Below are 24,797 nucleotides of genomic sequence, written 5' to 3' on the forward strand. Positions count from 1 at the left end.
CTTTCCCACCATATTTTCCCGTATGGTACCTGAATGCCTATATATTGTATAAAGATAATTGCACATGGGAAACCCCAATGACTAGACTTAATTTTTAAACTATATCAGCAATTGAACGTCTGTCGGAAGATTGGCTTTCCACAAAAGATATTGCTTCTGTGCAAATCTAATGGGGTGGAGGTGTGGGTGTTGACAATCCTTGTTTTGGAGAGATTTGGACTAAATTAAAATTCCTCCCTGGACAAGAAGAAGTAAAACAACTGTGCGAGTATGTATTGCAAAAATAAGGAAATAGAAATGCAGCATTTAGGCTCAAGGGTGAGAAAGGAGGATGGAGGACACGTGACAATGTGTTTGACGCTGTCAAACAAGGTGTTGCAGCCGCAGAGTGCTTTCAAAGTTATAAAGTGGGTGTAAGTTGAGAAAGGTTCAAGCTAAAAGTGTACATATAGGTAGGCTAGGTATGTATTGTTGTACAGATACTCTTAATGTGATCATGTGATACATCTGAAAACTAAAAAAATTGTCCTTTTTTATTTGTATCTCTTGTGGATTGCTAAAGTCTTGTAAATGCATGAACAACAAACATCTTTAATTTTAACAAAAAAGAAAAACTAGGACTGGGCCACAATATATTGGGATTTTTTTCCCAGTTATTACAGTAAGTGTCCATTAAAATATGTTCTATCTGAGGCATGGGTGTGTATTTTCTTGTTTTCAATCAGTTGTACAAATGCTTTATTAAGTTATCACCATAAGTATGTCATCTGAAACCCTTTAAAATTGTGTTCGTGACAAATTATTTATAAAGGTGACATAAAATCCTTATTATATTGTGCAAATCCCTTCAAATATTTATTAGATGTATACAAAAAATTGTATTAAAACAAAATGTTAGTAATAAAATTAACCTCTAAAACATGATTTTTTATCTTACTTATTTCAGTCTAAACTTTAAAAAAATTAAATAAAAGAATTATAAATATAAAAAAAAATTAACATTAATAAATTTTATATGGTCAAGTAATAATTTTTATACTATAAATATTGGCACAGTTATAACTCAGCTTGAACATGTTTTATATATGCATGGGTGGTGTGGTCTTTTCTATTTTTTTTTTATCAGTTTGTATAAATATGAATTAACTGTACACAAGTATTCGCTGAACCTGTAAAAATTTGTTCGGTCAACAAATTATTTTTAAAGTGACATAAAATCCTTATTTATTGTCCCAAATCCCTTAAAATTTTTACTAATTACACAAAATAGAAGTATAAAATAAAAATTTAGTAATACAAATTACTCTAAACATAATTTTGTATCCTACTTAACTTTAGTCCAAACTGTAATCAAATAAATTTAAAATAAAAAAAAATCAAGAATCAAGAATCAAGGGATCTTTATTGACCATTAAGTAATACAAAATTACAATAGGCTTTCTCAGTTCAACAATAAAATATCACATGCTTGCTAATACATAAATTAACAATAACATATCTAATGTGCAATAAAATAACACAAACACCAATACTAAAATAATACAAATACTACATATTACATAAAATCTTGTAAAATACCCAACATTTTAACTGGTTCACTAATATATATATTTTCTAAATAATTCTTCTCTTAATGGAGTAAAGATGGCCACGAGCTTGACAGCCAACCAGAAACCCTAAACTTCTAAACTTAAAAAAAGTTTTTACATCATATTAATTACATAGGTCAAGTATAATTTTTATTACTGAAAATATTGCTTTAGGTATATCAGCTTAAAAATAAAGTACCAAACATTTATTTTAAAAAAGGTTTCAGAGCATGTTTTTGCCTGAGGTTTACAGATCTGTGTTTTGTAAAATGCATGTAAAAGTAGCAAATTGACACCTGGGCCATAGGGCATCAATTTTTCTCATATATCAGCTGGCTCTGGACATTTGCCATGCATGCATTGAATCCTTGGCTTTTTTAATACATTTATTTTTATTTGCTTGGCCTTAAAATGGGCTAATATTTCTGATTAGAATAATACTGAGTGCTTCTAGGCCTAATAGTAATGTCCATCAACAAAATGATAATCACCCCATTATTGATAGAAAATAATTGTAAAAATAACTGATGAGAGGCTTGAAGATCCTGGCAATAACACAAATTTTCCCTCCTTTTCTGAAATACCAGGACGCAAAGCGATTACCCTCCGAAGTGATGCATTGCCTGTTTCATTATCTTCAATTATGTTCTTTTACTCTTGGCTTACTTGAAACCTTTAGTTACCAGAAACCCCCTAACCACTATGCAAATGAAATATATTCGTAACTCATCCAAATTTGTCCCCAGGCGCCCAGAGGTACACAGTTGGCGAGTTGGTTTTACACTCGAAGAAAATGAAAGCTTTTCTTAGCTTGTATATTGAATATGCGACTAAAATAAGAAACCCACCATTAGCAGTTATTGGTCAACCTGGATTGGACACTGTCCACCCTTTTTTCCTAAAATGTTATTAGATAAGAAATCGTTTTGAGGCGAATCCTATCAATCTCTATTACATAGTTTGGATAATCGCACCCGTAGCAAAAACCGGTGAACCAGAATATGATCCTGCTGGAAGAATTTTCAACCCCTCCTTAGACCATGCAAATGGGCTATTCAGAACCCCACTACACTCCACATAGGGAAATTTCTATTTGATTAGAGTTCCCCTTGTTGGTACAAAAAAATCATTTGCAATCGATTAAATACTACTCTTCCCTAATAATACACACCTTTTTAAAATGGGGAAATCAATGTTGTGGATGTTATATGATTTAGTAACCAAAATATTGGGCCTAGGTTTTACCTTGGCTAATAAAGGAAAATAGTAGGAGATGCAGATGGTAACTTATTGAAAATGATACTAGCGTACCAAAGTTTGTAAAAAATTTATTACAAAAATTTTGGCCCAGTACCTGGGGAAAAAGGTATCATTTGTTTGGTTGACAATTTTTTCAATTCGTTTTCCTCTTGCAATAAATTTCCTGTTTAGCAACCTCACAACATACATCACTGGGACGATTAGGTGGAAATAGAAAAGGGAATACCTTGAAAGAATGAAAGGGAAAGTTGGAATGTAGGTCAAGCTCTGTATAATGAGAAATCGACAATCTACTGATGGCTGGCGTACAGGGACATAGAAAAGTCTAAAATACCCGTGATTGTTGTTGGTCTACAAAAGGTAAAGTTACCGCAAAAAAATGGTTGAAAAGATAACAAAAAAATAACAGAGAAGAATGAAGATTACATTAAAACCTTGAAAGTTATTGCTCAGTAACAACAGATGCATGGGGAGTGTTGACGGGGTCAGACCTGCATGCTTTACTGCTTACCTTGGTATGAAACGAGGACAGTAAACTTACTGGAAAAGGTAACCTTCACAATGGTATTTTGCTTGAATAGTGGGCTAAATGCTCTAGTATAATTTAATAAGGGGAAAAATTGTGTTGTTGAAAAGTTATGTCCAAGGTTCCAGTTCACAAGCATTATTATTCAGGACCTTGGTCCAAGAGTGGTCTTGACATAAATTATCGGACCACGAAACATGGCAGGTGGAGGGAGAAGATGGACCAAATGATTTTTGGTTTTGGAATCATTACCCTGGAAAGGAAACTGCTGTGGTTTTTGCAAGTAAAGTTAGCACTGCTGCTTGGAGGTCCAAGGGAAGGTAGGTCCCAGACTCTATTTGTAAAAATTGCAAGAAAAGGCATTCATGCCATTTGTTTTGCAAACACCGATGTTACGAACTCCATCCGTGTAATGTAAATAATGCACATAGTCTCTTTTTAGTTATTAGTTTTTGTGATTGGATTTTTTTAACAATGAAAGACTGAAGGAAAGATGTTGATTTTGTTTTGTGTTTCTAGTGGTCAAATATTGATTTGTGAATATAGTGGTAACATTTACATTACAACGTCCATGGCAACTTACAAAAAACTGTGCCCGTTGTCTTCATTTAGTTGAAAAAAGTCACTAACTAGACTTTCTAATGTAAAGGTAGCCTTTTAAATTTTGTAATGTAGGTTAAGTGGGTTTGAGTTAATTTTCCTAGGATTAGAAAACAGGGGAAATCAGCATAACATGTGTTTTGAAAACCACTTTATTTGATGCTCTTAAAAATTTTTTTTGAAAATTTAAATTTTTTTTCTTAAATTTATTAATTTTTTTATATGTTTTAAATTACATTTATGGCAACTAAAATTTACCAAAAACTGAACAAGGGCATTTCATAAGCAAAGATAATGGGTTAAAAAAATCATCCAATATCTGTTAAAAAACTAAAGAAAGTTATGATTTTACATTTTGTGGAAAAGCTTGCAAAAACTTGCTTGAAAATGCCCTTGGCGTTTTTCTGCGTAATACTTTTGGGAAAATAGGCTGTGGCGTGACAAAAGGGTTAAATGAGTTTTGATTTTCCCACAGATCAAACTTTTGTAAAAAAAAAATAAACTCTGTAACACCTATGAGGTCATAGGAGGAAACAACAATGTGTTTAGCCTACGGGTGGCAAAGTGATATTTCAGTTTGCAGATCTAAAACTATTACACTATTGTGGAGATCTATTCCGTTCTATGCTATCTATGACTGCAAGGCATAATAGGAAACCATCTCAATTGAATCAATGATTATCAATTAAGAATATGGAAAACTATAGAAAATACAAAAATGTTGATCTATAGATTATTCATAATTAATCACATAATTAATCATTACCAGCTTGTTTTTTATTTCATTTTACTTACTGAGAAGTGCTATTGACATCTGACAACAACAATGGTTGGATGGAGGTATGCAATTATATTGTCACAAAATCAATGAATGACAGTTTTAACGCAACAATGTTTTTTTTAACCAAACAATGTTATTAAATGGTTACAAGATGGGACTTTGCTTACTTTAAACTTCCGTAAGTGCCTTGTTTTGTTAGTGGAGGAGATGGAAAACTAGAGAAATTAAAGTTGGAAATCATAGTAGTGTTTTGCTGCAAGGAAAATTCAGGACAATAACACAACGTTGCCAAAAAAAAAATCGCACTTGATTAGACTACTTTTTTGAGATATTCTAAATTTGGAATATTGAATATCAATTTTTGAAAAACATCATATAAAGGGAAACATGATTTTTTCCTGGACATTGCCCAATTATTCAGTACAAAAACATCCCAGATAACACTATTGTTACAGTAAACACCTTTGTTTTTGAGGATCTGCAATATGATCTCTATTCTTCAGCAATATTCTAGAAGCTTAAGTTGGAGATGCTTATGTATGAAATCTATTTCCAAGGACTGGACTTCGATTTTATTAGCTTGTGAGCAATTACAAGTGTCAATCAGCGCGTTAGATAACTGAAAGGCTGTATGGCTTCATTGAAAAAATTGGACAAATCATTTGTTAAATAAAATTGAAATAATGAGGGGACCAAGAACTGAACCCTGGGAGGTATCCCTCTATGTCACTGGTAGAATGCCCATATGATTTTGATGTGGTAGATGCTCTCCTATTCAAACAGTGTGTTTTAACTCAACTAACTGGCCTGCGACTCTTTAGATTTAGTTTGTTGCCCATCGGAATCATATTTTCAGAAGAATGGAGTCATGACTGAGACAGTCAAAAGCCTTGCTACAAGTCCATAAAAAAATTCCAGAACACAGTCCTTCCCCATATTCAAGAGCGTCCAATATAAATTCTGTTGTTTCCACGTAGAAGCTGTTATGGCTCGTGACTTTCCTTTCCTGAAACCAATGTTGCCTACTTGTCAGGATGTCATTAATGTTGTAATATGAGTGTACCAAGAACGGTCTAAAACACAATTTTCTTAAATATAACTTTAGATGTAGAAGAGATAAGCAAAATAGGTCCTGTAGTTTGGACATCATTCGTCTCATTCTTCCCTTTTTTTTGTGTATTGGTAATCATCTTGGGCTATCTTAAGGTTTTGTTGTACGAAAGTGACACTTGATATTAGCGTAGGCATTGCTATACTGATTCTACTTTTTATCTGTATGACATTTGCGAAATTCGTTACTAAACTGCAATCATTGAGAGGAAGAAGTATGAAATCCTTAGTGATCCTTGGTTTTGAGGGGGAGATAATAAAGTCTAGTTAAAGCCCATAAAGCGATGTAATTAGCTCGCTTGAACTTTTGTGCTTCTTTGGAGTGCGTGAGGACTGTCATACTATTAACACTACTCCTCCATCAAAATTCGGAGTTGTTTTTTTGTTAATGGGTTAGAGAATCAAAAAGTTTTTCTTAATAATTTTTTTTTTTTTCAAGGCCGGCGTGGCAAACATATCCAAACGTTATATCTGGATTGCGATACGACTCCGTAACTAATATCTAAAGTAGGCCTTTTATTTATTTTTAAGCAACAAGCTTTTTTAGGCAGTTATTTCATCACCTATCAAAGGGGACAGTGATATTTTCAGGAGTGTTTAGTACTACATGACGTAAGTCCGTCATACCCTGACGTCGTTTAAAATAATTGCAAACTCCACCTTTTTTCGAACTGTATTTCTCTCTGCTATAGGCCAGGAAACTAATAAATTAATTTTATTATCCGAGTACTCCTTTATTTTTTTCCTGCATCTTGTCCATGTTCCTGTAAGAATCAATATATCAGAGTGATTTATAGGTGTTAAGTAAGCAGTTTTAATCGCATCAATTTTATTACTTTAACCCTGTTCTGTGTTAGTTACAAACCGGGAAAACCTTGTTTACAAGGTTAAACTTGGTCTTACAAGTATGAAGGGCTCTCCAATATTGGTATTCTTTTATTACTATTAATCAATTTTAAGGATCATTCTCATCAGTTTTGTGCTGTTAGACAACCAGAATTAATGGTTGTTTATGACACTAGTGATTAGGGGTAGTAAGAATATTTTAAGGTTTTTGTCTATTTAATCAAAGTTTATGTAATGTGCTCCATCGCTATCCACAATTGATCTTATTGTATCAGGATTGCCCAGTAAGAAGGTTGCCATCTTATTTTAAATCAATTAACCACATAATCTTTCCTTTGGTTTCTAACAAAATATTTTATATTTCTTGGGTTATTTGTTTCTCTTTTATGGCTAGGTTTGTAATCCCGATAGATCTTTAGACATACTCTTGAGAAAGAAGTTCTTCTTTTATCTTTCACACAATTTCACCCTCTGACTCTGTCAGTGCAGACACTTCTGATTGATATGCTTGAGGTTCAGTCATACCTTAAGCTGTTGGGGTACTGTTACTTTGACATACAACATGTGTTGAGGCTCTTGTTCTCCAGCTGTTGTATATTATCAGATTTTGTAGGGTGAGTATTTTAGGCTCTTTCCTTTTGGTTAAGTTGCTGGCTTGTCCCAAAAAATTTTAATCTAAAACCTTAATTAAGTTTTTTTTGTCTCCAATTATAAAGGTCTAATTGCAAATGCAAAGGAAAGCATTACAGTACCTAGGAAGATACTGTAAACAGGGACTGTGAATGAGAATCATTTTTACGTTTTAAGCAGCTTTGTTTAAGGAAAAAAAACTCAACTGTTTTAACCTAAGTCAATAGAAAACAACACTCGGCAAATTTTTTAAACACTCATTAGCCAAGTTCTCAAAAATTTGGTAAAATCTCGCGCTTCCCATTTTTTTACTTTCCTTCCCCCAATGGATTAGGCAGATGACTATGTATAAGGTTTTACCAGGAATGCATGACAGTGACAAAGCTGTTGTAATGAACAGATCTTTTTTATTTTAATTCTAGATTAGCACTTCTTGCTGATTTTCCTCTGCACGTTAAATGGTAAAGAAACATTTTTACTGTGTCTGTATTATAAAAAAGCACCAAACCACAACTACTAATCCAGTCCATTCATTCCTTCATTAAGCTGTGTACTAATGGAGTCTCTTCAAGGGTGGAAATGAAAATAATATTTTATACAGCGGTGAGGGCAAACCCCACCACAGAACAGTACGGTATAGCGGACCAAACCAAACGAGGTACGAATTATTCGTAACAACCTTAAACCCCCTCTATTTCCACCCCAGAAGAATTTGGAGATGAATTTTATTTTGAAATCTCTAAAACTCCCCAAAAGGCGTATTTTGTAGTTTTTGGGGGGGGGGTAGGGGTGGAGTTTTTGGATTAAATTTTCAATGTATGTCAAAGGTAACTGTTTGAGTATATACCTTCATTTTATAAGAGGTTATTTCTTTACTGATTATTTTGATACAATAAAAGTTTGGAACTTATCTTGCCGCTTATGTACAGGGGCTACACACCAAAACGTTTAATAAAAACCAGGGGTTTGTGGGCTAAATTTATTGCACACTTCCCTGCACAAAGTGTTTAGAGAGAGACGATATTTTAAAATTGAAAACTAAATGATGAGATTGGCGTAGTCGAAAAATATCATCAACATGCCACCCTACCACCAAAATTTACGACATTCTTTTAAAAATACATCAGAAATTTTGAAAATACTTAACAGCACCCCAATCTAAAAAAAATCAAATCATAATAGCAACCTAGGTTTGTGTTTGTACATCATTAGAAAGCGTCTTTAAAAAAGCATATAACATTTTTCTACTATTAAAAGTTTGTCCTTCTAACTCCAATGGTTTCAAAAACTGTAGTTACAAAAAAATAGATTTTTTTAATAAACTTTTAACTTCAATGTAATTATTACTAAAATAATCAGTGCAAATGTGCAAGTAAATAAAAATATTCACAACAGTAAACTCGTCTCTTATTGTTTTATTTTATTTTTTTATGGGACTTGAAAAAAATACTGTATTCCAATTTTTTAAGAGTCTTTTAAAAATTTAAAAAAGGTATTGGGAAAACTGTAAACTACAGTGTCTTACGATAAGTGCTGAGTTCTCTCATGAAACAGGAAAATTTACCCCAGTTATTAAATTAGTAACATTTTCAATTATAAAAAGTTTACACTTAAATTACACAAAAATGTTATAGGTAGAAAACCTGTTGTTATTTAATCATTGATATGAGTGCCATGGAAGGAAAGGAGTATCCTGTCATTATTTAACAAAATAAAACACTTTCAACTGGCTTTGAAACAAATCTACCATGTTACAGCATCGTGGTAAATAATTCAATATGACAATTAAATCAAACTAAAACCAAATAACCTAGTAACTGACCTCAAGAAGTGTTAAAAACGGTGCTCAAACTGCAACCCATTGTTTTCCAGACAGAGTTCAATCCTTAAGGTGAAATCTATCTACAGCTCTAATTATCTCTTCTCTATGGTCGTGTTTATAGCCTCCCTTATCCACTGCATCATGTCCTCTCTAGTTGTTTGTTCTTGATTTATACACTAGTTCTTTTAGTCTACACCACAAGTAAAAGTCCATACACGTTAAATCAGGGATCTCGCTGGGTAGTTCACAGAGCCGCACTCTTCCAACCATCTGTCAGGGTATTGCTTCGTTTTAGAATTAATCGAGAATCTTCGGCGGTAGTGTGCTGGTGCCCCAACGTGGATAAACCACATACATTGTCAAGACTTCCTCAGGGATTTCGATCAATAAATTAGGCATGTGACAATGAGAAAGTTGATATAAACTACTCGGTCTAGGCGGATCGTCAAAGAAGAATGGCCCTACAATTTTTGTCACCGATAATACCGCACCAGGTATTTAGTGTCCAGTTACCTTTGGTTGTCCACTTCTCGCATCCAGTGTGAGTTTTCAAACGCCCAGTATCTCATATTTTGAAGGTTCACTTCTCCATTACTCCTAAACGTGGCCTCATCCCACCACAGAATGTTTACGGTGAGAAGTTTTGAATTTTGTTTGTAGTATTTCTCGAGCCCACAAACAAAAGTTCATTCTAATGAAAGTAATCATCTCCATGGAGGATCTTGATGTAATGACATCCTATAATGGGTGCATTTTGTGATCGTGAACGATTCTTAAAACAGATCTTTGACTCATACCAGAATCAAGAGCTAATCTTCGTGTAGAATCATGCGGATCTAGTTCAAAGGCTGCCAAAACTTTGGGTGCCCTATCACCTTCTCAGGGCTAGCGAGTTCCTTTCTTTTGTTGTGGTCAGGTTGAACATAACCTGTATCACGAACTCGACTAGCAAGTCTTTTGAAAAACGATCCTGGAGTGATGTTCGCGGTCTGGTAACGTTGGGCATAAAAGAAGCAGCAGACTGAGTAATTTTGGAAACATTCCCCTGACACCATAAGCTTCTGGAACGCCTCCTCATTTTAGAACGGCATTTTAGAACAAACAAAAACTTACACTACGTACTTAAAAAAAAATTAAATTAATATCTACCTCATACCACGTGGTCACAAGAACAAACTGAATAGGGAGCCGATAATAACAGAGATTAGATAAGAGACTAAGGAATTGGTTCCAAAGTTTTCCAGGGCAACTCGTGTATTTGGGATTGTTTAGAAACACCACGGTTGGATTGCTTTTGAAAACATGATACACATGATAGAAATCCTGATGTGTTTTGTTTCTACATTATTTATAAAACAAATTAAACTTAAAAGTCCAACTTGTTTTCCATTTGTTCCATACAAACTAACTTAGTAAAATTATTAAAAAATCTATTTTTGTACTACAGTTTTGAAACCATTGGAGATAGAGACAAACTTTAAATGTAGAAAATGTTTATTTTTTAAAGACCTTTCTAATGATGTACAACCACAACCTAGGTTGCTTATTTGATTTTTTTTTAGATTGGGGCTGTTAAGTATTTCAAAATTCTATGTATTTTTAAAATGTGTAAATTTTGGGGTAGGGTGGCATTTGATGATATTTTTCGATACGCCATCTCATCATTAGTTTTCAATAAAAATATCGTCTCTCTACATTTTGTGCAGTAGTTGCAATAATTTTACCCACAAACCCCTGATTTTTTAACGTTTTGGTGTACCCTGTACATAGCGGCAAGATAAGTCCAACTTTTTGTATCAAAATAATCAGTAAAGAAATACCTTTTAAAATGAGGTATAACTCAACATACCTTTTAATTTGAAAATTTTCCAAAACCACCCCTACCCCCCAAAAACTACCCTTTTGGGGAGTTTTAGAGATTTCAAAATAATTTCTCCAAATTCTTTGGGGTGGAAATAGGGGGGTTTTAAGTTGTTACGAATAATCTACCTCGTTTGGTTTGGCCGCTATACGTACTGTACGGGTGGTCTGCCTCACCCTGTATTTTTCTAAAAAAGTTCCATCAGGGGGTGCAGTGTTGATAATTTCCCCGAGTTTGAGTTGAGTTTACAGCTACATTTCGTATAAACACGTTTCATTACTGATCTGGTTCCGCAGTCACTTTCGTCCTCTTCATCGCTTAGGTATGCAGAAAAATGTATGTTAGGGTCTTCAATTAGTAAACAATGATTATCTTTTAGAATTAGTTTTAACCAGTATCCACTAAAAAGGAATCTACACATGACTACATGACAGTCACAATTAATATAGTGCTTAAATATTTCAGTGTTTAAAATAAGTTTTTACAAAGTGGTTGTGACAATTTGATTTTTTTGAAATGAACCAGAGAAGTATAACTTCACCTAAAGGAATAGATGGATATAACTTTACCTCTGCAGACGAATGAGTAAATTATTACTTTTTAATGCTCACTATCAAACTTGCCTGAAAACACATGTTTTGAGACACACTTTTCAAGAGCCTGAATTAAATTATGAGAAGCCTACAAATTGTAATCAGTTTCATATAGAGTTACTACTTTATCCATAGCTGCACATTTTAATATTTTGACATCTTAATTTTACAAACAAGACCTAAGTAGAATAATAAAATTCCTGTCTCATTGATCACTTGCTTGACTGTGCAGCAGCTTTCCTGTTGATAAAGGTCTGCTCCCCACTATATACCAACAGCTGTTTATTGCTTGCTATCTGCAGACTGCATGTTGACAGCTGTTTAATTTGCTGTGTGCACTACACATTCTGTAAGACCAACCAGTTGAAGGCTGTGTACTGCTGTTTTTGCCTTCTGAAAGTGGAAGGCTGACTGAAATTAATTGCTTGCTTGCAACTCATATTTTAATCTGCTATCTCCAGAATAAAAACTCTGAAAATGAAATAAAATTTTAAATTTGGATAAGAAATAGAAGTCTCAAATTAAAAATAGCAGCATGTTTACCTTAGGAGATACAGTTTTTTGCCAAAGTAAAGGGATTTCCTCAATGGCCGGCTGTCATTTTAGATATTGAAAATGACTCCAAGGTACCAAAATATAAGGTAGAATTTTTTGGCACGAAAGAGATAGGGCTAGTTAGTCAGGGTAGTATTTGCCTTTACTCTGAAAATAAACATAAATATGGAATTTTAAGAGCAGAAAATTTGAAAAATAAGAAATTGAATAACGCCTTGAAGGAAGCAGAAACTACGTTAGTTAATAAATTGACGGAAGAAACAAGCAAACAATATAACAAAAATTAAGTAATCTAAGATATGATCAAACCATTACAAAAAAAGGATATGGACTTTGAACATCATAGTGCTAGTGTGGAATTGATTGTAGATAATTATGAAAATATGGAAAAAACATTGCATGAAAAACTAACAAATTTCTCCCTCAATGGAAGTGAAGACTTGGAAACATCTTTAAGTCTGGGCTGCAGAAGCAGGGTAACTTACTTTTATGTGAAAACAATAAAACTTAAACAGGAAAATTCATGATAAAAAGTTAGAATTCGTTAATTTACAGTTGGAAACTGAAGATAAATTAAACATTGCCAAGAAAGAAATGGACACCCTTTCCCTACAACTTTATGAGCTAACAAAAGAAAACAACATGGAGAAATCACAGCTAATTATGAGACTTCAGGAAAAAAAACACAGTTACTAGAAGATATTGAAGAGCAAGAATAATAAAGAAAAAGTGCTTTTATGATAAAAAAAATAAAGAACCTGGAAGATAATTTTAAGTAAAATAAAATTTAAGTATGAGGAAAATGATAAAAAATGCCAGGAAACACTAAAACTAACAGTTGAAAAGTTGAATAGTGAAATAAAAGCTTTAAAAGAAACATTAAAAATCTACAGATCAAAAAATGGAGAAATGCTTAAACTGCAAACAGAGATCAAAGGATTGCACAATGTAAATGTCGGACTGATGGAGAAAATGGACTCCTCGAAAGTGAGGAAAGACTCAAAAATCAGTGTTGGAGGTTAATGATCTTAATACTAATACTCGACTAGCTATTACATTCGGAGCTCTTAAGCCAGAACTGTTTACCGATTTTACATTGCAACCCTTATTTTGAGCTTTTGAATGAGCATTGTTTGGAAAAACACTTCAAGCATTGTGGTAAACCCACTTATTGTGCACGCATTACAGATTTCTAAAGAGTATGTACCTATGATTGACCCCCTCTTATTGAAAACAAAAGAAAATATAATACTACCAATTAATAACTCAGACAAACCTGAGGTTGCTGAACAGTGGGTCACATTGGAGTACCTTGGTTTATCAAAGAACTGCAATAAATACTACTATTTTGATTCATACAGGAATCTAAATTTGAGTTCAGCAAATAAAGTTGCCAATAATTTGGTCAATGTAATCTTGGAGACACTGCATTGACTGCCGATTTCTCCATTTTAAATGGTCCTCAGCAGCAGAATGGGTATGATTGTGGAATTTTTACCTGTGTGGACTATTGAAATCCATCATTCATGGCATTTTAAAAACTGGCTCTCCAAATTTTTGATTTCATACAAACCGTTGTACTAGATTTACCACAAATAATCGTAAAGCGCTCGCTTTTGTCCTATGTTTGATGAATAGTTCTCAGTTAGATGGTGAGAGATTTTTTAAATTGATGGTAGAAAAACCAAATAAAGAGCGTGAGAGACAGACAAGGGACACAAACTTACGAAGGGGTATACACTTATCAGGAAGGCAAAAATGATTCAGAAAAAATACAGAGTTCTGACCTCTTCCAGTGCAAAGTCGTACACGATGGCAATAAACAAAAGGATGCTTTGGCTTACTGTCAAATCATGCAATAAAAATGGAAAAAATACAAGTTAAAAAAAAAAAAAGAGAACAATAGGCTTATATCTATGACTGGGTTGGACCACAAATAACAAATATAAAGTTTTAGCTGATGTACAAGAGACAGAACAATCTTCAGGGACCTACACTGGCCTCGACACCAACACAAAGTAACAATAACAGAGCTATGAAAAACTGCTAGAATCAAACATAAAAATGAAAAACTTGGGTCAGTAGGGGACTAAACTTCTTGAGTTGCCTGAAACTAGGATGATTATTTGTTCTGACAGTCAAGGTAGCAACATTGCTCAATTAAAGTAGAGGTACTCAGCCATGGGAAAAATCAATGCCTTTCAGATATAGTAGAGCTAACACAACTCTGATGCAGGTGATAGAGTCGGCATCCTTGGACAAATGAGAACCCTGTTATTCTGTTGGGTGGTACAAATGACAGTCTAAGTGATAACATGCAAGAAATATATGAGTCAGTAGAAAATAAAATTAATTACAATAAGTCCAAAACAGACCAGTATTTATTTACTACAATTCCAATCAGACATGACAAGCCTTTTAATCACCCTAACTAACCAGGATATACAGCTAGCTAACAATTATATCAGTGAGATAAACAGCTCGAAATGGTAATGTTCATCTCCTTAATCTCAACGGTTTTAGAAAGATCTGATTACACCAGAACATGGTTTACACCTGAACAATAAAGGCAAGACAAAATTGGCTCACAAAATTATAAAAAGCATTTCTTTGGTGGCACTCCTGGACCAGAACTTATGGAATTAGTCAGAACAACATTGAAACATCTCTTAGCCTGAGGAGGAGCTTTCATTTCCTGTTTCGGAAGGGGGAGAAAGTGTGTTCGGGCTCCTGTATTCAGGTGATTGTTGAGAACCATGGCAACCGGTCATTAAGAAATTCGAAAATGACAAATCGACAGCCTTTGCCCACTGCATATCCTCTGATTTTGGGGAGCCTAGACAAATGAGTGCTGGTGTTGCTGTGGCTTTTAGAAATCGCTTTGGGAAACCTTTACCATCTCAGTGTCCCAGTACACATTTGGCATGTCAGACAATTGAAGATGGAAGCTACCATATATAGTTTAAATAACCAAACAGAAATATAATTGGAAACCATCAAAAGATGGGACTATGACTTGGCCTTTAAACAACTAAAATTAAATTTTCAAAACAAGAAACTAAAACGATTAATTTGTTCTTCCTCTTGGCTGTGTACGGGATAATATCTCACTGTATCACTTCATCTCAAATGTAAAGGATTTCTGTAAGGCAACGGGGGGCACTAGTTCAAATAGTAACATATAAAGAAGAGTCTTCAAGAACCCTAAGAAATGGACTAAATTTTGAAGAATTTTATACACAAAATGCGCCAAATGATAAACAAAGGAAACTATTGCAAACATCTAAATCTCCCAAAAACACCAATAACAAATGACAGAATAACATTAATTGGACAACACAAACAAAATTGCTCAAACAACTTGCCATCAGTGAAACGAGGGACAGATCTCCTAATCCGGCCCAAACTCAACTCTGTGAGCAACCTAAATCGCCTCAATTCAACCACCAGAACTATGCAGCCTGGACTTCACTACACAACTGGTCCAGAGGTGATGTCCAGCCAAGAAGCAAATGAGAGATAAAAGGTCTAACATCAATCTAGATACAGAACAATCGGCAAGTGGAGAGGGCCCCAGCAAGCTTCGTGACACTGTACGGGGAGCAGCTGAGACCGCAAAATCGGACTGGTGATGTGTTTGTTGGTTCCGGGAGACCTCACATTTTCTGAGGCTTTAAAGCAGAGTAATAGTGGTTTTGGTGAATTATTAATTAGTCATAGTCAGGCAGTTACCTGCCTCAATAGTGGGGTGGCTCCTTGGTTGTAACAGCTGAAAAAAACTGCCATCCTCCTGTGTCCAGGAGTGTAACCTAGCTGACTTCTAAAGTCACGAAAAATGTTAAGTAAAAAAAATTTAGAAGTAAATAGTTCGTTGGACTTTAAACAATATTTTTTCTTTATGCTGAAGATATTCTAGTAAATGATGATAGTTTAAATAATTGTAAGGGTATACATGAGGATAAGCATTTAAAAGAAATGTTATATGAACGTTAAAACAGGTAACATTCAAAAATAAATCAGATGGATTGTCTATTTTGCACCAGAATGTACAGCATCTGCCATCACGGTTTGGATATCTTGAAAATAAATCTGGAAGAAGTACATCCTGATATACTAGCATTGTCAGAACACAAAATGTTCTGAGGAAGAAATCATGGTATTGAACATTCCAAATTATAAAAAATGCTCCATTCTTTTTCAAGATCTAATTCAATTGGTGGAGGGGTTGTCATCATGGTGAGAAAGGATATATTAAAAGTAAAACAATCTTAATTCCTGCTGCGGTTCAGAATTTACTAAATGAAAAAGAATTTGAATGTTGCCTGTCAGAAATAACTGTTGACAAGTTTTCCTTTATTCTGGTATGTGTGTACAGGTCTCCTAAACAATGTTTTGTAGAATCTTCTTTAGAAAAATTTGACATCTTATGTACAATATTACATGACAAATTCAAAAATATTATTATAACTGGTGACTTTAATATTAACGTTTTTAAACCATGACAAAACATATTTTACATTTGTAAATATTTTAAAATCTTATTAATTTGGATTACAAAGTAAACTTCCCGACTAGAATCACTACAGAATCAGAAACTGCAATAGATAACTTTGTTACTAATATAAAATAGTAAACCCTTGAAAATATGTGGAATTATAACCCAGATCTCCGATCATGATGCTCAAATGTTGGAAGTTTTGGGATTAAATAAGTTACAAAAAAATGTATACAGAAAAGTTCTCTAGAAAATATACACAAAAAAATATAGAATTGTTTTGGAGATATTTAGGTAGTGAAAGTTGGTCTCAAGTGTACCAAGCTACTGTGGAAAGAAAATATGACATGTTTTGTAATATTTTTTCACACATTTTTGAAATTTGCTTTCCTAAAATTATGGTAACCGATAGAATGTTTGATTTTAATCAGGTGGATTTCAGATGACATTAAAAATAAAAAACAAAAAATATTAGAATTAGAAAAAGATTTTAGAATGTTTAAAGATAAAGAGTTGAAACGTAACAATTAGAAGTTTAAAAAAAAAGTCTTAGAGTTGAAATAAATAATGTTAAAAAAAACTACTTTCAAGAAAAAATAACAAGTTCGGGAAATAAATCGAAAAGCAATTTGGAATATTGTTAGATCTGAAATAAATAACCAAAATAAGTCTGTTAAGAATATAAAACATTGAAGACAGTGGTAAAAAAATATAACCAACCCTATTGCAGTAAGCAACTGCTTAAATGATTTTTTCGTCAATGCGAGTAGACAGGCTTATAGTACCAAAACATACATTTTAATCACACAAATAGGTAAACAGTGAAACCATTCCTAATATTCCTAATGGTTTAACTTTTAGATTTGAACCAATTGATGAGCTTAAATTGGAAAAAAAATTGTAATGGCCATTGAAAACAAGTTATCTGCAGGAATTGATGAGGTCCCCAATAACAATAATAAAAAAGGCCTTTTATTTAATCTCAAAACCACTCACTCACCTTATTAACTTCTCATTGATTTTCTGGTATATTTCCTCAAAAGCTAAAAATCGCTAAGGTAATTCCAATTTTAAAAAAGGAAATCTATGTGATCATGCATCATATAGGCCCGGTTATCATTGCTCCCTGTATTTTCAAAAATTTACGAAAAAGTAGTTTTTTTATTCAGCTGTTAAATTATTTAGAAAGGAATCAATTATTGGATGAACAAACAATATGGTTTTAGGGTTGGTAGATCAAACAATAACAGCAAGTATAAATTTTATTGAAAATATAATTGAGTCAGTGGATAAGCATGATTAAAGTAATTGACATATTTTTTAGATCTAACAAGAGCTTTCGATAGCGTTTCACATGACACACTATTAAAATGTCTTAGCAAAATAAAAAATAAAGAATTTAATTGGTTTGATTTGTATCTTAAAAACAGGCAACAATGTGTTGAAATACAACATGTAGCTGATGATCCTTTATGCAAATACAAATATATTAAAACATATCGCTCAAAATTGCAAACAATGCAATATGGAGTACCCCAGGGATCGATTCTGGGTCCTCTCCCTCTTTCTTTGGTTATGTCAGGGGGTTGCCTGGATTTGGTTGCCTTGGGGAGTGGCTCTGTCTGTATGTATGCTGACGACGTCAGCAATCACTGTCCTCAGGCAAATCAAAGGAAAGTATTGAAATATCCTCATTCGTTGGTCTTTCAAAGGATACAACAATTTTTAGCAAGTAAAAATTTACTTTTAAATTCAGGAAAATATAATTTTATTTCGTTTTTCCACAAAACAGGCGAGATCAAAGTTAAACCCTCATATCACTGTTTTTATAATGAAGAACTGCTTCAAGTGAATAGCACAAATTTTCTTGGATTACTAATAGATAATAATCTTAGTTGGGACCAACATATTGATAAGATACTTAAAAAAATGTCATCTGGACTTTACGCGCATTGCGTCAAATGGCTAAGGTTTGTAGCATTGACTTTCTAAAAAACGATCTATTTCTCATTAATACATTCACATTTGGCTTATGGATTAAATATTTATGGAGCAAACGACAAAAAAAAATTTAGACAGAATTTTAGTTCAACAAAAAAAAGGCACTTAGAATTATATTACATTTGAAAAATACAGAAAACAGTTAAAAAATACTTTGAAGAGCTTGGAATTCTGACAGTTTATAGCTTATATATTTTCCAAACCGTTCTTTATGTTAGACAATACGACAAATCAACGGACAATAACAATGAACATAAATATAACACAAGATTAAACAGGAAGAGTAGAAAAACCATACATTAAAACTTTTTTGAAAAAAGAAAACTACATTCATGGGAACAAAATTTTTATTTAATTTTGCCAAGGGATCTGAGATTAGAACCAGATCTTGGCAAATTCAAAAGGAAATTAAAAGAACATTTGTTAAAACTTCCTTTATATTCACATTGATGAGTTCTTTTCAGGATAATTGATTTATATTTTAATAATGGTTTTTTTGTGTGTGTGTGTATACATGTATGTGTGTGTGTGTGTATATATATATATATGTATATGTATATGTATGTATATGTATATGTATGTATGTTTATAATATATATGTTTGGATAAATAAACTTTATAGGTTAAAATAGTAGTAGTCTATAATACTTTGAACAATTAATTGTAAACTGTTAATTACTAAGCATAAATTATGTTAAACTAATTAATGTTATTTTGACCCTATTCAATGTACAGTGTGCATTTTTACTTGAATAAAAGTATTTATTGATTGATTGATTGAGTATTAGAAGTAGAGCACTTTGCATTGCCTTTGTTTTGTAATTCTTGTATTAATACCAGGCTGAGTTCTGTCATTGCAAATCATCTCAGTGTTGTTCCCAGAGAATTCTGTTAGTCCTCTCTAATGCTCTTCTGATTCAGTATGATTACCTATTACTTTGCTGGTAGTCTGTGGGACTCTCTTACTGCCAAGATTAATTAATATACTAATTATGTTGGTGAATAATTTGAACCCTTTAAAATTAAGTTGCCCATTTAACAGTAAGACATCTAGTGGGCAGTCTCTTTACGTGTGTCACAAAAAAAGACCCTGTCTTTCTTTACAAACCCATTTAATATTACTGTTTGCTTTGGCTAGTAGGTTGTGTGGAAAAATCCTATTTTCTAATTATACTGTTAACTACTGTTATGGATATTGGAAACTTCGATTTTGTGACACATATCAGAGTATAAAGATAGCCCATAAACATCATCAGGCGATTGTGAATTATAAAGCAATATCTGCTTCCCTCTTGTATTATTACAACAGGTGGACTCATAGTCTCAGGTAGGTTCATAATCTTTGAGGACTCTTCAGTCGTTGTAACTTGAAGGATTATTGGCTCGAGATCAGGAATGTTGAATCTCTTAAGAACCATGTCAGTAATAATATATATATATATACTATATATATTTATATTATTGTGATTTTTATATATTTAGAATAAGAAAGTAAGTAAGATTCCACAGAAAAACATGATCAAGCATGGCCCTTTAAAGGCACCACAAAAGATTTGCATGCATGCTCAGACACTTAGCTACACAATAGTAACTCACTAATTGAAATAGATGGTACCTGTTAGGACTGATGTGGCCCTTTAAAGGTACCCACAACAAAACTTTTCTCAATCTACCACTAGTTTACCCAAAGAAACCAGTAGGATTCAAGAACTTCCAATCAGCAAAGGAGAAGACACCAATAAGATGCTTCTTGAAACCTATCTTGTATATATTATATATATATTATAATATATACTATAGATAGATAAAAGATTAATTTAATCTTTACGAACACTTACATTTAAGTACTACTCCAAGGGATATTTTTATTTTAGGCCAGGTATATTTCTGATCGGATTTTCCCTTGCCAGATCGTCGAACATAATCACATTTAGCAGCCCATACATGGAAATTACAAACCTGATGGGTAAAATCTGTAACTTTTATTTTCAATGCTAATCATTTGTCTTTTTAAACATGCATGTTATATTACAACAAAATGCAAAATAATATAGAATAGAAAAAACATATATTCTAAAAATTATTTCCAATTATCTAAACAATTTTAAAAGTTTGATTTAATTTTTAGAACAAAAGTAATTTAATAGATTTAATTAATACATTTTTTATTAAGCTTGACATACAGCATTTTTCTGCAAATTTGGCATTATTCCTGATAACATGTAATATCTTTCATACTTGAAATAGTATTTCATTTTTTAACAATGAAAGTTTTTATAAATGATTTTTGTAGCAAAATAAACTGTATATATTGATTCAATTTTATTATGCGTGTCCAAAAGAATAACATAAGAATTACAGTTATAAAGTTATAAATCAGTGTTCTAAAAATCCTATTTGGAAACATTTCAAAATTTCTACACTACTGCATAGTGGGTATTTATATATACAAATATGGTATTTATTCATAACAAGAATATATGCAAATAAAACTACTGACATGAAAATAACAAGACTGACAAATCTAGTACGTTATTTTTTTTACCTCCAATTTACCTCAAAGAGGTATGAATACAAAATTGATAGATCGATTTATTTACTATCCACGGAGAAAAAATTACATTAATAAAAAAATATTATTGTTAGAAAGTGACTATTTCAAGGTGATGTTTGGACCATTGAAAACTTATTGGTTACTAGTTGTTGAGAGTGATAGATTAAATACAATTTCATTGGTCATCAGTTCTTGAGTTGACTATATACCTCAATATAGATAGATAGTTTTCATGTACAGTACCTTAGTGTAAGTTTTGAGAGATTTTCTAAACAAAGAAAAGATATTTTTAAAATTACATGATTGGTATAGTTATATTTTTTGATATTACTTACTAATGGGTGACTAAAGTTATTCCCAATTTTGTATTCTTCATAGATCATTGATCGTTATTATAGCTTATCAACATAACTAGCACTATTTAAAATAAGTTCAACTGAAACTGTTTTGTTAGAAACAAATTTATTACACTTTGGTATTTATTTAGTACACACCAATTCGAAATGTGTATGTTAATTTATTGTTTATTATCACATTTAATTGATTGAATATTGTGAATTTCACAAGCCAAAAACAATTTTTGTCTTACATTGTCATGAATATTCAAGGATGTAATTAAATAAAATTATTCATAAAATAGGAGCTATGGAAGGGTAACCTCTGATGTTTCGTTTCTTTTACTTCTAGGTACGTGGTTAAAGTTTTTTAAAGATGCAGGTATTCCAACAAAAAACTGGAGCTTCGTACGCCCTTATCTTTACTGAAAACAGAATACACAAGGATATGTTGTCGGACCTGACTGTAGATTACCTGCGTCTGATGGGAATTACATTGATGGGAAGATATTATTGCCATTCTTCGACACTCAAAATCTGTACATCAAGATGTAAGTTGTGATTCTATTTTATACACTTTGAAGTTGTGTCAAACTACAAGATAGCCTTTAGATTATTTCATCAATTTGTATCTGGTTGGTTGGCTTGTGTTGAGTTTTGGCTTATTATGATACAGTTCTTTAACCCACCTACTAGGTATCAACAAGAATGTGGTTGATATGTCCTGTTTGTTTTTGTCATGTATACAATTTACTACACATTAAACGATCAATTCAAATATCAATCCTAATAAGTTTATTATCTGTGGTGTGTTCATATTTAATTAAACTATAAAAAGGTTGTTTATGGTTGAAAAACATTGTTTTTCAATTATAATGAAAAAATAGAAAGTAATATGTAGTTGGTGCCAATGTATGAAACACTATTTCATTATCTCAACCTTGACACAAATAAAAATTGAAAGTATTCAGCAAGGGTTTTATATTAATCCAAAGCTGAAATTATCAGTTTGTAAGTTACTATTATATTTATTTACAGTACTTTTTTCTAAAGAATAATTACATGTATTATAATAATTTTATAAGTATAATGACACATTTTCCAATTTTATTTTTCTTAGTATAAAGTACAATACAAATATTACTTATATAGTAAAACATACATCTGTAGCCCCTTTACTTTAATAAATGTTAAGATAATATTGAACAATGAAGAAGTCTTGGAATTATTTTGTCAATGTACTTCTTTTATAAGCTTCAGTTAGCTATCTTAATTTATGCTAAAACAATTTTGGTAGGAACAATAGAACCTACATTTTGGAATGGTAATAACAATAATTTATACAGGCTATTGTTATTTTTTTTTGCATGAGAAGATTTTAGTTTCTTTCAGAACATTACAAAATTCTTCATTTCATGCTGGAAAAAACGTATGTAACAAGTCTACTTGTTCTGAGTAGTATTTTAAGTATTTCAGTATATTTTAAATTTAACATCAATCTCCCCTTTTGTTGTACAAGAAAACAAATTATGCCTTTAAGAAATTTTAAAAAAAACTTTTTTTGTCTTAACAAGTGAAATACAGTTTACCTCAAAGTTAAATGGACCTGACATGAAAAATAGGTTCTAAAGTGGAAATGATTTTGGTGCTCAAGGATGTTATTTTGTGGTAAATTTGACCACATACAATACACTCTTGGTTATAAACACTACTATTTAACCCTTTTAGGACGAGCGGACTATTAATAGTCCGCACTAGTTTTGCCGAAGAAGACGATGCGGGCTTTCAATAGTCCGCACTAGTTTTACCGAAGAAGACGAGCGGACTTTTATGTGCCCGCCGGTTTACGTTTGCATAATACTCACGTAATATCGAAAATACGATGAACAAAATTAGTTTTCCTTGTAGAGGCACATCCTGAGACAGGAAATGGAGTATTTCGGAACTTATCTTGGCCAAACAATACAACATATGTCTATTTTTAGAACAGCTGCACGTGAGCGCCTATTGTAGTGCCAGTCGGCGGAGCGCGCCAATTCCGTCTAGTTTGTTTACATTCAGTCAGTCACAGTGCGGTCGCGTTGACTATAGTTGATTGTTTCAGATCAGTTATAAACTTAGTGTTTATAGATTTATAGTGAAATGTGTTTTGTTCAACTTCTTTTGTGAATATGGATCAATTTAACTTAGCTGATCACAGCAGTGAACTGGACCGTGAGTTACAATACTCAGAAAGTGCATCTGAACATTTGTAGTAATGTAAGTTTTTTTGTTGTAAAACAATTATTTCTCAACCAATGTTAATAAAATTTTGTATTTAAACTGAAAACTATGTAAGAAACATAGTAATATTAGTTCCCACAGTAAAAAATTTTTTTTTTATCATAGTAAACTGAAGCCAAACTAATAAAATAAAAAAATAAAATATAAATTCTAAAATTTTATTTAATTTTTAATTTTTCTGGTTATTGTAAATAGTAATAAATGCTACCATATTGTAGACAATTTAATTATGTACATGTGGATAAAAAAATGGTGTAAGGACAATTTAAAATAATGGACTTATAATATATTTATCAAACTACTACATTTTGCCCAATTTCACCGTCGTCTTCTTTGGTATGTTCGCTATGAAATATGGTCACGTCAAAAAATGCGTACCTAAAAAATAACCAAAATTTTTGTCGTCCTAAAAGGGTTAAAATACTCTAATTATAAAGGGCACCCACTAAAAAAAGCAAACACAAACAAACCACTCAACAGTATTTTTCTCAGAATGTTTACTAGAATTTTTAAAATATATAAATAAAAACCATAATAAGTAAGTTAATAAATGTTGTGATATATTTGTTTTTCTTTTGTAGAGTTTGAGAAAGGTAGTGATCCTGCAGAGCAAAGATGATACAAAGGCAGCATTAACTAAGAGACATGACAGTTCTAGCGATGTTTCTAGTGATGATGATGATGATGATGTTGAAATGGTTGAAGTTACCAAACCTCCCAATAAAAAGGTTCCATGTAAGTATCCTATCTATCTCTTTCATAGTGTTCTCAGCATTCATATAACTCTTTATGTTGTTAAATTAAAATGTGATGTGGTCAAAAACTGGGGCATATTAAGATAAGACTCATTTAAGAATATCTCTTATTTTTAGTATCCTCAGCAAAAGTTGTGAATGTGAAAAGAGAAGTCACCACCTCGCCCAGAGACCAAGCAAGTAAGAAGTAAGGTGATCGGG

The 24,797-nt window shown here is 32.4% G+C and overlaps 1 protein-coding gene across 1 annotated transcript; it reads left to right on the forward strand.

Annotated features, from left to right (window-relative positions):
- Positions 1-297: 297 nt before the first annotated feature.
- Positions 298-24,797, forward strand: LOC124372639. The gene is made up of 5 exons (XM_046831042.1): positions 298-413; positions 3,580-3,695; positions 22,066-22,109; positions 24,423-24,576; positions 24,714-24,797. The coding sequence occupies exons 1-5, from the start codon at positions 298-300 to the stop codon at positions 24,785-24,787; spliced, it is 504 nt and encodes a 167-aa protein (XP_046686998.1). The 3' UTR covers positions 24,788-24,797.

This window comes from Homalodisca vitripennis, unplaced genomic scaffold (assembly GCF_021130785.1).
Source record: "Homalodisca vitripennis isolate AUS2020 unplaced genomic scaffold, UT_GWSS_2.1 ScUCBcl_3698;HRSCAF=9387, whole genome shotgun sequence".
NCBI lineage: Eukaryota > Metazoa > Arthropoda > Insecta > Hemiptera > Cicadellidae > Homalodisca > Homalodisca vitripennis.